Here is a 13,902-nt window from a genome sequence, read left to right as displayed (position 1 = left end):
GAGGACAAGAAGAGAAAAATAAGGGTTCCCCTAGTTTTTTTTTGCCGGATCTGCCAGAAAGGTCAAGGGAACTCTGTGTAATTTTGTCAAAAAAGATCAACGAACAGATAAATATCATATAGCTAGGTCTTAGAACCTTACGGTTTCAATAGTGACCCAGAAAGTTTGGTTTCACCATTTAGTTCTCCCAGTTTGAATGGTATCAGTTGAATTTCACCTGGTAAATACCGATACAAAATTTTGTCAAAAGACAAATTTCCAGAAAAGTTTACATCCATTGCTGTGTCATCCACTTCACCCTGTAAATGCAAAGAACAATAAGAAATAAGTTTAATAAAGCAAAATAATATAAAAAACATAAAGGGTGCAAAATGTGGAGAATCCACATCCTGGCCAGATTAAAAATGCAACCTCCAAAAATGATGACTCGATAAATAATTGAAGCAGTCAGTGGTCATCATGAGATGTGAATGTACAAATGTAAGTATGGTTTTTGAAGTGATGCTGAAGAACAATTAAGACTTTGAAGCAGGAATGGCTAGATTGATATAGCAACTATACAAATCCTGAAAAGTAATAAAGCATCAATAGTGCCCCCAATCACCACCCACTATGCAGTTTATAACATAATATAAGACTGCAAGAAAGAGCAATATCTTGTATTCATGAAAAAATAAAAATAATTGAGAGCTTCAACATACTGAATCAAAATATAAATGGAGGACTTAAATAAAAGTGTAACAGATTATCCTAACCAACAACTCATAAGGGGGATGCATGATGCAGATACAGCATCAAATGGGCTTGATTTCCTAGGAATAAGCTTGAGGATTCAATCATATAGGGGTTGGGCCTTCTGTTCCACGGGCCTATTCCCCATGGGCCGAAAATTTGTGCACCAAGGTGGTACACAAATTTTAGCCAATTCAATTAGTTTATTTTTATTCTTGGTTTATTTTAGAAACCACCTGACCACTTAAAAAAGTCACATAACTTAATTACCCAGTGAGGTTTAGACTTCTATTTGTTTCAAAGTTTGTTTCTATATCCTAAATGATAGGATCTGGTTTTAAGTTAGAGTTGTTTTAAACTTTTAATTCAGATTCAAGTCAGTTAAGAGTTGTACTTATGTTTTAATTAGATTCCCAGTACTATTAGAGCTAGGACTTCTACATTGTAACACTTATTAGCCCTTGTGGATCTAAGAATAGGAAAATAGTTTGTATAAGTTGACAAAGTAAAAGGTTGTTCAGCATTAAAAGTTTGCTACTAAGGGCCTGTTTGGATATACAAAACAGCACAACATAAAGTATGAACTAAAAAACTATTTCCTACAGCTTATATATACTAATATACCCCCATTGGGGGGAATAGAATTTCGGACTCGAAGAACCAAATTTTTGCATTAAGCAAATTTGGTTGCTGCCTCCCTTCTCTGTGAGAGTGTTTTCTAGTGCTTAAAGCCCAGTTAATCAATCGTGAATGCTGTTTAAAGTCAAGGAAGATGCTGCCTTCCTCTGTGAAAGTGATTTTTAGTGTTGAGGAGGATTGTGGGCGCTAGGCATTTTGAAGTCTTGGTTCCTTCTTCAACCATAGAATCAATCTTCTACAAGGTCTGCTTTACATGTAAAGCTTGTACCAGATAAGGGAATCTAAGCTGAGCTGCATTCTCCTCTTCCCCTCTTTATTTTTTTTCCTTTTTATTTTTGTAAATCCTCCATCACATGAATCCCTCAAATGGCATATTTACCACTGGATTCATCCAAAACCTCCTTGCTGCTGCCCGAGAATAGAATCAAGCACATACCAATGTTATTCAAGGGAAATGCTGTGTTCAAAACCTGCAACTATCCTCTAGAAGAACATACACAAGGTTTTTCTTGCAGAGATTCTGCCAGTCCAATCCAATAATCTTCATCTCCTTCAGAACATATCATTCCCAAACCCTCCTAACACAACCGTTCGAATCTGGTAACAACCTGACCAGCCAAAACCCCCGAGTTTTGCCTTACCAGTGTCTCTCAACAAGACCCAACTTTCAGATCTCAAAATCCAACCATCAAGTCTATCCAATATTTAGATCACATAACCCTCTTCCATTGGAGCTTGATCCAACTTCTTGCCTTGCCTGCCCAATAGCAAGAGTTGGGAATCGTACTTTTCAACAAATGGCCTTGCTAAGAACGGTCCTTCAATAAACCACCCCAAGCCAGACCCTTCCAGAGGATGCTTACCTTTCCCAAACTCCATCACTGAACCCTAGACTAAATTTGGAATTTCAGCAAATCCTAACCCTAATTTTTCAAATTCAAGTTTGGTTTTATTGGATCCGGGAAGAACTGGTTCCTAGTTGATGATCTATCAATCTAGGACTACATTAATGTGGGGCAAAGCCAAGAGAAGCCTAAAGTAGGATTTCTGACAGAACCTGATTACTTTGTTAAGGAAGGGGGCATCAGGGCATCATAGGAACAAGGTGAAAACATAAGAAAGATAAAGAAGATGTTCAATAGAAATCAATTGATAGACTATTGTGTGATGGGATTTGGAAACTGAACTGCACCTACAACATGAAACTACTACCTAGTAATGATTTTGACTGCTAAGCAAGACATGTACCTTTCACAGAAAGGAAAAAAGAAAAAGAGAGGGGGAAAAATGCAAGACATGTACCTCTGGGCATATCCATGCATTTCCAGCCCCTCGAATTTCACCACCATCCACAAGGCTTGCTCTGATTCCGTACAAGTCAGCAACCTAGAAAAGAAAATCTTACAAAACATAATGACTGAGGCAGAATGGCAGATGAGTGCTACTTCAGGCATGTAAGGCTATAATCCTAGGAAACTTACACAGTTATCACTGTTGAACGTGAAATTGGCTGATACATAAGAAAATGGAATACGGTCAAATGCTGCCACTGCCCCAGCTTCCTTATTCTTTGTAACTGCTTCAGACGCAAATGATGGAGGATATTCAGAAATTGAATGAACTGCCTTCCTTGAAACCATTCCACTTCCGACAAATATAGGGGCATCCAATGGACCTTGACAGTTGAAGACAGCAGTTACTGATCCTGCCACCTGCACTCAAAATATGAAGGAAATTGAAATGAGAAAAAGGCAGAACGGGTTTATGGATCACACAAGCTCATCTGGAGATAAGAATTTTCCATTTCCAGGGTTGAATGAATGACTATGAACTGTAGACAGGTCTACCATTTTTACGGTCATTTATTTCAGTTCAAATATGAGAAATAAAGAAGAAAAAGGGACATTATAACAACTTAACAACAAAGATCTTGCAATTATAAGTTGCAAAGACAATTGTTATCTTCAGTCCGTCAAATATAACCAATCAACAACTCCTCATAATTAAACTAAGGCTCATACCCATCAAAACGCCAGCCACACACGAGGGAGGGGGGAGTACATACCGGGAACAACAGAGGCTTCATATTGAAAGTCTTCATAAGGGCATTCACTTCAACATGTGGAACCTAAAATACAAGCAAAATGTATAAGTAAGAGTTGAACCAAAAACAAATAAATTTGGCATCCAGGTTTTGAAGAAGATTTGTTGGTCCACCACATTTCTCCGAACCAGAAACTATCAAGCCTAAGGGCAAGGTCTTCAAACTAAGAAAGAAGCAAATGCAGTGGTTAGAGATTTCATGAGACGGGTATGAAGCATGCCCTATGCTTCCTAAAGTGATTCATCTGCCACCACCAGGCAAGAGCTTAAGTGGATGATGTTAGGATGATTAGGGTGATGAAGCTTAGAATGAAGTAAAACATAAGCATTAGGTTCTGACGAGCACAAGGAACAACTGGTATGGCCATCTATAGGACTTCCTTCTGGTGCCATAACCAACTAATGACATGAGAAGACAAAATGGCATATTTAAGGATCACCACCGTGAATGAGAATAATAACAGGGTTCCGAAAAATGATTAATCAGGAAGTCCTGCAACTACAACAAGTATCAACTATGGCATAAATCACACAATAATTTTAAAGAATGAGTCTAGCAATTTAAGATTTGTGGTCCATCAAATGTCATCTTCTTATGATTTTGAGTTATGGACTACCAGTAAATAAAAAAATCTCAGTGAAATACAAGTAGTAGGCCGCAACACAGGCTATAAGACTCTTTCCTGAAAAAACACAAAAAACCACCTTTTCCACTTACGCCTTACCAACCGCTCCCTTGAAAATCTACCTGTAGTTTATGGCCCCAAATCATACAAATGTTATGGGGACCCACAAAAATGCTACATTACTGCTGCCTACTGGCTTTCAACACCATCTCTTCCCAATCAAGTCTTTAGATTCATAAATGGTTATTAGATTCAGTGACTTTCAGCATTGAAGGATAATCAAAACTTCCACACTATTAAAACTACCATCTCGGTTGGATCATGCGGCACATGGAGATTTGAGGATCTCCTCCTGCAGAGGTCATCAGTCAACAAGATTCCCAAACCAAGTACAGAAAGCATCCCCTTAAGCCCAAGAATGTGCAGAATCAAAGAAGCGCACCTGGCACATTAGATGGAACTCGCCATCCTCAGGATTTATACCAAAGTCCCCAGATGCTTCAAGAGGAGCATCACCAAACCAGCCACTTGTACTGTGTAAGAATATTCGTTGACCCCGAAAACAGAGACTTGCTGCCATTTCCTGCATAGAAGCAAGACAATTATTATCTGATATCTTGCACAAACTGGCTACTACTATAGTATTTGAGATCCAGAATTGTCAGTAATTGAGGAAACGCTTGATAAATCTTTTGCATATCGAAGTATTAAGTTTAAACAATGATAGGAAAAGCTAAAAGCTGTATGCCTCAGGCTGGTCACAAAAGTACATATAATAAGGTGTACCCTGTATTTTTTTCCTCTTTATTCCCCCCCCAAGGGAGGTCAGTTTGGTTCTAGCAGAACACAACAGCAGGGTGGAATAAAATTGCAAAGAAAAAGATGGGAGCATTCTCTAGAATCAAGAGTGGGAGTTCTCTATTTTTATTTTATTTTTTTCCCTGAACTGCTGTATCACTGGGCAGAATCAGTGAAGAATGAGAGGAACAGGAGGAAGAAAAAGATTGATGCGGAGGTTAAGGGTGCAGTTTGGCCTTGACAGCCCTGACCCACCCTAAGCCCGAATAGGGCTTGGGCTCAAGATTTTGGCCCTAAGGGCAAGTCAGGGCCAAAATATTCTGGCCCTAACTAGGGCCAAGAGCAGGCCTAGGCTAGGATTACTCTTTGGCCCGTTGGGCTTGTCCCGACCCATCCCTGATTTTTGGCCTTGACCATGGCCCTGATTCTTGCCCTAATCTTGGCCCTGATCCTAGCCTTGATCCTGACCCTAATTTTGTCCCTCATCCTGACCCTTATTTTGGCCCTGATCCTAACCTTAATTTTGGCCCTAACCTTTACGCTAATTTTGTCCTTCATCTTTACCCTAATCGAATCCTTGATTTTTACCCTGATCTTCATATTAACCTTGATATAAGCCTTGATTTTGACCTTGAGTCATTATATGATCATATTATAGACTATGAGTTCACTTTTTATATTATTTTTTAGGGTAATTTTTATTTGGACCCCTTGAGGTTCGACCTAAGTCATTTTTAGTTCCCAAAAATATCAACATCTTTCATTTGCCTCCAATTTGGTATCTAAAAAAAACTTATCAAGGGCAAGTAGTTATGTTTGTAACTAAAAGACTTTTTTTTTTTTTTACTACAAAAAAACATTTTTGTAACTACAATACCATTTTTTTTTTTTAATCCAAAAAAATACCTTTTTTGTAGAAGACAAAATTACCGTTGATTGACTTGTTAACAAGGCTTTTAATAGGGATTTTTTTTTTTTGGTGTTGAATAGGGATCCTAATTTATCGAACAATTGTGAATGAAAACATACTTACCTACAGCTTAACTTTGAAGATAAACATACTTACCTATAGCTTAACTTTGAAGATAAACTTTCATTTATCAAATGCCTTCTAATGTTTCTAAATTTACAATAAGAGCTCATGTGGGACCTTCTCCACAATCGACTTGGATTTTCAAATGTCTAAATTTAATTCCAATTCTTCTCTCTACCTGTTCTCTTATCAGATCCCTTGAGTAGTTTCTTTTTTTTTTTTTTTGTGACTTGTTTATAAGGAGATTCAAGTGGTGGTTTTCTTCCTCTTGATTCTTTAGGTTTGTCATCTTTGTCTCTTACGTGTTTAATGCAAACATAAACACTAGTTAATTTTGTGTAATTATCAAATTGCCCCCCCCTCCGGGGAATCAAGTTCAGATTTGAAGATAGATAAAATTCAGATATAATGGAAGGCTGAAAACGGAAGTGGTAGAACAAGGATATTGGTTTAAGAACAAGGACTAACTAGGTCTTCAAAATAGCAGTATGCTATAAAGAAGAATGAATGGAACAATATAAGAGAATTAAGAGAACAATAAGGACAACAAAGTAACATGTAACAAGTTGGATCGATTGGTCAAACACCAATCTACCTTGATCAAACACAGGGTTCTCCAAGGAGGAATGCTGCAGGAGGAATGCGCAAGCAATTTGATTTCAATTCATAAGGTTTTTTTCACCACTTACATAAGCTCTCTTTATATAGCATTCTAAAGAGACATAAATATTAATGGCAACATCCAACCACTAGCTAACACCACCTACCTATTAATGACTCAACTACTACCTATCTCTTGACAAAGGAGAACTCCTTTGACAATGAGTTCTCTTATTTTCAAACTAAAGCCCCTTTTATTGACTTTCTAAAAACTAGACTTAGGCTTAGGTCTAGACTATGAAGTTCAACATATGTGGGCTAACTTTAACCCACTAAAACAGCCCTAGCCCATAAAAGCCATGGGCTGGTTCAGGTGACAACTTTAGGCCTTTGATGGGCCTAACCCAATGGGCTTCTTCTTTCGTAGATATGTCTTCAATTCTGCATCACACTAGTTTTTTGTTATTATAAATTGTGTATTAGAGCTCCCAAATCAATAGTTTTCATCATGTTGGATGTTGCTACTTGGGGGGGGACCTTTATTTTTTTTTTTTTTTGTTTTTTCTCCCCCCTGAGGGGGGGGGTTTTTTTTTTGGTGTGTTTTTGTGTTTGCCTTTTGCTCGGTTTTTTTTCGGCCGGGGATAGGGACAATTAGGGCCAAGGATAGGCCCGATCAGGGCCAAGGCCAACCCAACCTAGCCCAATCAGGGACAATTAGGGCAAGAATGGGCTTTGCTTGGCCTTGTAGGGCTTAGGGTCAGGGATAATAATCCTTGGCCCTGAATTAGGGTCAGGGCGGGAATGGGCTTAGATTAGAACATATAGGGCTGGGCTTTAGATTGCAAAAGCCAGGCCCAACCCGGTCCTATTGCAACCTAATGGGGAGTGAGGACCTTCAACTCTGATACCAAGTTAATGTTTGGGCATAAAGCAAGAAGGGGAATGCTTGAAAGTTAGATATGCTAGGGAAAGAGAAAAAGCGTAAAAGTAGCGGAGAGAAGAATGCTTACATGCACCCCCCCCGGGCCACTTAATTCATATTGTCCAATCTATCTATAACAACAGGGGATTACATCATGTATAAAGAAAATTATGGCTCCTAATTCCTAAAACAAGACTTAAATCAAGACAATCTCCACAAATAAAATCAATTCCTAAGATTCTAGTAGACGCATGAATCAAACTGGACCAAATTTATCTCAATCTAGAAACCTAGTTGAGTTTGGGTTGGTTTGGTGCAGCATATCTGCATCAACCAGTTTGGAATGGGCCTGGATTTTTTCTTTTTTTTTTTTTTTTTTTTTTTTTTTTTTTTGGGGGGGATATGGTTGGCGCGCTGGCCTAGGAGTGGGGTGAAGAACTTGGAGAATTAAAAGAACAAGGCGGTTAAGGAGGGAGAGGTGGATGGAATGGGTCTAGGTCCAGGGAATATTTAGGCCTTCATTTTGCCTGAACGCACTGAAACTTCACAAGAAAAGACCAAATATTGGTAATTTGGTTGTCTCAATCAAACTGAAAAACCGCAATAAAATGATTTTTTGAGCCTTGACGAGAATGTCAGCACTAAAAGCTGCAGGTAAACACCACAACTAAACTAAGACTTAATAATTATTCCTCCCCCCCCCCCCCCACCCCAAAAAAAATAAAAAGAGTAAAGTAAACAACGCACCAAGACAGCATGGCTCCTAAATGCTATAACAATTAACAAAAAGTGGATCATCACAAAAGAACAACAATGGAGCTTCAAAATTTTAAAAAGCCTTTCACCAAAATCGATCAACTGAAAGGAAGGAAGCTTTCGGATCCACTAAGCCAATAGAAAGCTATGAGCTGGGGCCTGCCTAGTGATCACAGTTATGAGGCTTCTCTTAGCCTTGACAATGACACAGGCTTCTATTTAGGATGAGGACAAATAGCAGAGCAGGATTCGGGTGCAGCTTGCTTTATAGGAGCTGTTCTTTCTAGGTCTGGTTTCAAGGAGTTTAGATGGCTGGGAGGGGTTTGTAACTTTGTAGTGTGCCTTGAGGCGCTTTATTCTACATTCATTTTCTTTTGAACTTTGCCTGTATCTTCTTCACTATATTAATGATTTCAGTCTATCTGTTGCCAAACCAAAGAGAGGGGGGGGGCTTTTAAAACAGCAAGCTTTACAGAACAATGCATGGAAATTGGTCATACTGCAAAACTTGAGGGAGCATCGAATATTTGGAAAGTCAAATCCTTCACATTAAGCTGTCCGTGAAGATTAGGAAATGTCTCTCCCCTTGACATGCATATGTGAACCTGTGATGAGGAAGGAAAATAAAATTCAGAAAAATAATTTCAATAATCCAATCTAACCAATATATGTCCCATACAGAAATGTTATTTCTAAGCTGATAGTCAACACAATTAACAAAGTAACAAACCAATAAAGAACTGATAAATTCAAGGAGCAACTTTGTGTCTATGTATAAACAGCCTTTGACACTACCATATAGTCGAATTTTCTCAGCCTTCATTTGATATTTTTGTTCAACTACTTTGATTAATTGCATTACAACCATGCAAGGATAACTGGTATCTTTTAAGATTCGTAAGGATATAAATGACATAAGAAATCATTCAATGGTCAAGATTACCAACAATACACAACATAAATAGAAGCATATAACCCCAGTAACAACATACTTATGGACCAAGAATCCAGGATATATAACTATATAGTTATAAATTTTAGAGCAAATTGCACTGACACCCCACTTTATGTTTGAAAAACACAGACACCCCATTCATTAAACACAGTAGTCCATTCTGTTAGTGAAACCATTAATCCACCATTTATTTATTTTTTAATTCCAAAAATGCCCTTACCAATATCTGAGGAGAAAAAAATAGGCCATTAGATGGTTAACACATGTTCTATTTTCTCCTCTGCTTCACCCTCTCCACCTTCGGCTCCAATTATCTCCGCCATCTCCGCCGCTATTCTTCTCCTCCTTACCGTCCTTCCTTTCTCACTCCTGCTTCGGTCGATAATGCCACCTCCTTTGGTCACCATCATATCCTCCTCACACCTCTGTAAGACTTTCTTTTTGCTCTTGTTTCTTCCCTTTCTAACAGTTTTTGCTTCATTTAATTACCCCTAATTTACTCTTTTTCTCCTTTCTTGTGTTTTTCAAACAGTGATGAAATCGAAGTGAAGGAGAATGCAAGTGCGAATGGAGTTTTCCGTGTTCCAATTAGGTTTCTGCAACTATTCTGTTCGGATATTTTCTTATTTCATTTTTGCTTAATTTGATTTTTTCTTTTTCTTTTTCATTGTAGAGGGAGTGAGGGAGGGAATTTAGGACGTGATATATGGGCTTCCACCCTCCCCACCTTTCACAAATTCTTCTTTCTCCTCGTAGTACACAGTTGGGTGGAGGAACTAGTGACCCACCAACAGCACTAGCATGTCCATCTGACCCAGTTCCAACGCCCATCATTCATCCACGGTGCCCAAGTAGAGCTTGTTGTGATCAAAGCCATTCTCAGATTTCTCGATCCCCCTGAGGAACGGAGACCAATAGACTAAGATGTTGACGTTGTGAGAAGGGAAATGCTAGCGCCGGAACTTGTTGTCTTCGCCGCTGCCACACACAAGATCCGGGGAGAAAGCCGAAGAGACAAGGCACATGAGAGACTCCAACTGGTTCCTAGCCATGGAGTCACCGAAGGCAACATGTTTGTTCCGAACAAGGGAGAGGAAGATGGAAGGTTCGAACTTGGGCAACTTGCATTGCTTGGGTTTCCACCTCCAAAATAGATAGTCCTAATTGTCTGGGCGACCTTGGTTGAGGCAATTTTGGCCATCCTTGATGGTCCTACAACTGCTGCCCCAAAGGTGGAGAGGGTGAAGTAGCCGAGTGAGGAAAGAGAATAGATTGGGGATGAAAGCTTGGCTTTAGTGTAGGAAGAATAATGAGCATAGGATTAGAATAGAACACGTGTCAACAATCTAATGGCCCTTTTTTTTCTCCTCAGATTTTGGTAAGGGTATTTTTGGAATTTTAAAAAAAAAACAGTGGATTAATGGTTTCACTAACAAAATGGACTAGGACTACTGTGTTTAATGAATGGGGTGTTTGTGTTTTTCAAACATAAAGTGGGGTGTCAGTGCTTTAAAGCCTCCATTTTGGAGTGCCAATGCAATTTGCTTCTAAATTTTATAACATTATGCATGGATTTTATATATATATATATATATATATAAATTTTAAATAAATAAAAAATAATAAAATTAAAATTAAAAAAAAAAAATTATGCATTGATACAAGTGCATAAAAAAGAGTAAATTAAGAAGAAAACACACACATAAAGGAAGGGAATCATCAAAATACTTGGATGAGTTGAAAATTTGGAAGCACAAAACTGTATTTAATCATCAGCACATAGTTAAGTGAACTTTACAAAATTTCACTTTACAGAGTAAAATTAGATCATTTTTCCTCTTCCAAATAAGGCATGTTCAATGGTAAAAAGTGAAACAGTAAAGGTAGTTATTTTATGTAGTGATAGCTAGTTTATGCCATACCATGTTATTACATTCATCCCAACCATTAAGTACAAAACAAGCTATTTTAAAAGCATTTCCATTTCAAAAAATTAAGAAAACTGATATTTTAATATCAAAAAGATGTATGCCATATGATCCATTTGCCTCTTGCCTTACATAGCTGATTGTGAGAGGCTGGATCACCTACCCCTGTCCCCCCCCCCCCCCCCAAAAAAAAAAAACCATAAGAGGAAAGTGGGGGAGGGGGAAGAAGAAAATAAAAAACTAGGTGTGAATGATTTGGATATTTCACCAAAAGAAATACAGTAATAACTTATATTCTTTTTCTTTCTTTGTATTTTTGGTTGTGCATGTGTTGGGGGTTTTTTCCCCATTCTTTTGCCCCCCTTTTTTTTTTTTTTTTTTTTGGGGGGGGGGGGGGGGGGGGGAGAGAGAAAAAAAAGCAAAAAAGAATCAGATTGAAGTTAGAAAGCACCTCACCACTGGCTCTCCCTTGAGTCCACATGATAGGTATTTCTAAAATCCTTTCAAAGAGCTGCATGGGAAAGAGAAATGAAGTTGAACTGTCTATTAGATGAAAGAAGAGAAGTGGTAATACCTTGAATTCTTCAACTTTGTTTTTTATATATTTATGACAAAAAATTTGACTAAATACGTACCGGCACAAAGAGGTTTATAATCTTTAAATTAGCATGCCACTTCTGCTCAATGATGTCAACAAACACATCTGCGGATAACGAGCCACCATCTTCAGGTTCTGTATTTGTTCTCCAGGTCTTACAGGCCCCACTTAGTTGTACATGCACACGGCCATAGTGATTTTGAAATTTTACGTGTCCAGAGACATTGTCCATCTCTCTATAAGAGTGCATAAAACACATGAAAATAAAATAAAAATTTATCCTTAGTGTAAAATTCCATCCATCATGCAAAAATCAACAATTATGCATTAGTAGGATGCTTTCCATAAAAAATAAATCAAACACAACCAATATATTAAAAATATTCTTCCCAAAATCTAAGGCTAGAAGAAGCACTGGAACATTCACAAAAGCCTTTTTTTATATAAATTCATAGACTAATAAAGGAGAATAGATTATAACTCACAAGCAACTGTTACAGGATAAAAGACCATATTGAAGGAATAAAGCAGCAGCTTATCAAAGAGGCACTAGATACTTGAAATGAATAAAACAGCTTTGTATGAGGGATCAACTGGAGTATTGTTTGCTGGATTTTACCTTTTGAACAATTGCAACACCGGATTAATAATAAATGAATTATTCTAGAACAGTAAGCACATGCACAAGAACAGGGCAATCAATTCATTTTTTTATATTGAAAAGAAAGTCAGGGATTTCATCCAGTCATTAAGAAATAATTTCTGATGTTGAACACAGGCAGATTGGAACAAGGACCAAATCAAACCAGAATTGAAGGCCTGCCCAAACCAGCCAGCTAGCCCAACTAGAAGGTCCCCCTGCCACAGCTATCCTGAACAATCAAATTGGACTGCTGCAATAACACAAAGCATGTACAAAAGATGCAAAAATACTGTTCACCAGAGCAATGCCACAGCCTCATATTTGATTTAGTTGGAATATTCCCAGAAGATCTATGCATGAAGGGGCGGGCCTTGGCACAACGGTTGGTGGACCACAGTTGTAGCCTGAGGTCAAGGTATCTAAACAGCCTCCCAGCAAAAATTGTTGGGGTATGACTGCAGGGAAAATTGCCTCCCCCCCCCCCCCCAAAAAAAAAAAAAAACTCTGCTTGTGCGAAAGCCTTTGGCACAAGGTTTCCCCTTCTTTAATTTGCATTGGTGGTTGATCTATAAAGCCTAGTTTCTCAATTCAGTTTAGCTTCTAAATTAGATAGTTCGTACTTAGTTCCTGCATATTTGTTGAGAAGATCCATTCCTCACCAAAGCAGTCTTTAATTTTCAGAATAGGTAGTTTCTACTTTGTAAGGCTTTGGCCCAGCTATAAAAAGCCCTTTAAATGGATAGAAATTAACACTTTGGGACCATATTGCCATTGCTTACAGAGTAAATCAAAGTTCAACAGCTGAGACAACTGTGGGTGAGAGACCCAGGATTGAGAGAGCCCACCTCCTTACCCCCTCTCTCTTCTCTCTCCTCTCTTCTCTTTCAAACCACTTGAATTCCAACTATTGCTGCCAGTGTGAAGCTTTAATTTCTTACTGCTAATACAACCTTTGAAGATCTAAATCATCGTATCGCAAGGGTTGTTGCTGTGCACAGTTTTCCAGCAACTTCAAGCCACAAGACCTCTGCAACCTCAACTCTGTTTTAACTGAATCCTGGAGGACATAACTTAGACATCAAGGCCTCTCTTGATCCCAATGTTGGCCTGTTCTGCTAGCTGGATTGTTCCACAGCCATCTATTGTCATATCTTCAATCCTGCCCATCAGGCTCTCCATATTTGCTGCATATTATCATCTCCAGAGGGCATACACTTGATCCTTGTTTGGAATCCCAACTGGCATTTGTTTGCAAGATCTCATCTAACCTTCTAGTTTGATTTGCTTCTATTATTGATGACCTGCTGCAACAACTAACGATCCTACCACAGCATCGTGCTTAGCTAAAACTCTTGAACATTAATTTCATCACAAGGAGGAAGTTTCTATCCTGCTCTGTGAGAATATAAGTTGACCATGATGAAAAAGAAAGTCAAGGATGTAAGTTGAGCACGATCAAAAAGAAAGTGAGGGATTTTAGTAAAGGACAGAATATGAGGATATGCAGGGGTGGGGAGGGAAGATTCACCTAGCATCTCCTTTCGAGAACTAAGCGAACTTGTCTGGAAA

The 13,902-nt window shown here is 38.4% G+C and overlaps 1 protein-coding gene across 1 annotated transcript in view; it reads right to left on the bottom strand.

Annotated features, from left to right (window-relative positions):
• EMB2410 (embryo defective 2410) overlaps window positions 1-13,902 on the bottom strand; it is a 46,604-nt gene that overhangs the window by 28,719 nt on the left and 3,983 nt on the right. Inside the window, exons 3-10 of the mRNA XM_089145198.1 lie at window positions 11,728-11,926; window positions 11,544-11,603; window positions 8,710-8,814; window positions 4,543-4,683; window positions 3,437-3,499; window positions 2,853-3,083; window positions 2,674-2,757; window positions 142-299 (exon numbers count right to left, since the gene is read on the bottom strand). Of these exons, the coding sequence (XP_089001324.1) occupies window positions 142-299; window positions 2,674-2,757; window positions 2,853-3,083; window positions 3,437-3,499; window positions 4,543-4,683; window positions 8,710-8,814; window positions 11,544-11,603; window positions 11,728-11,926 (1,041 nt within the window). The remainder of the gene's footprint in view (window positions 1-141; window positions 300-2,673; window positions 2,758-2,852; window positions 3,084-3,436; window positions 3,500-4,542; window positions 4,684-8,709; window positions 8,815-11,543; window positions 11,604-11,727; window positions 11,927-13,902) is intronic.

The sequence above is a fragment of the Hakea prostrata genome, chromosome 2, assembly GCF_041222555.1.
Source record: "Hakea prostrata isolate BN-2017 chromosome 2, UWA_Hpros_2, whole genome shotgun sequence".
In the NCBI taxonomy this organism is placed as follows: Eukaryota; Viridiplantae; Streptophyta; class Magnoliopsida; order Proteales; family Proteaceae; genus Hakea; species Hakea prostrata.
This window is presented reverse-complemented; position numbering and strand designations above follow the sequence as displayed.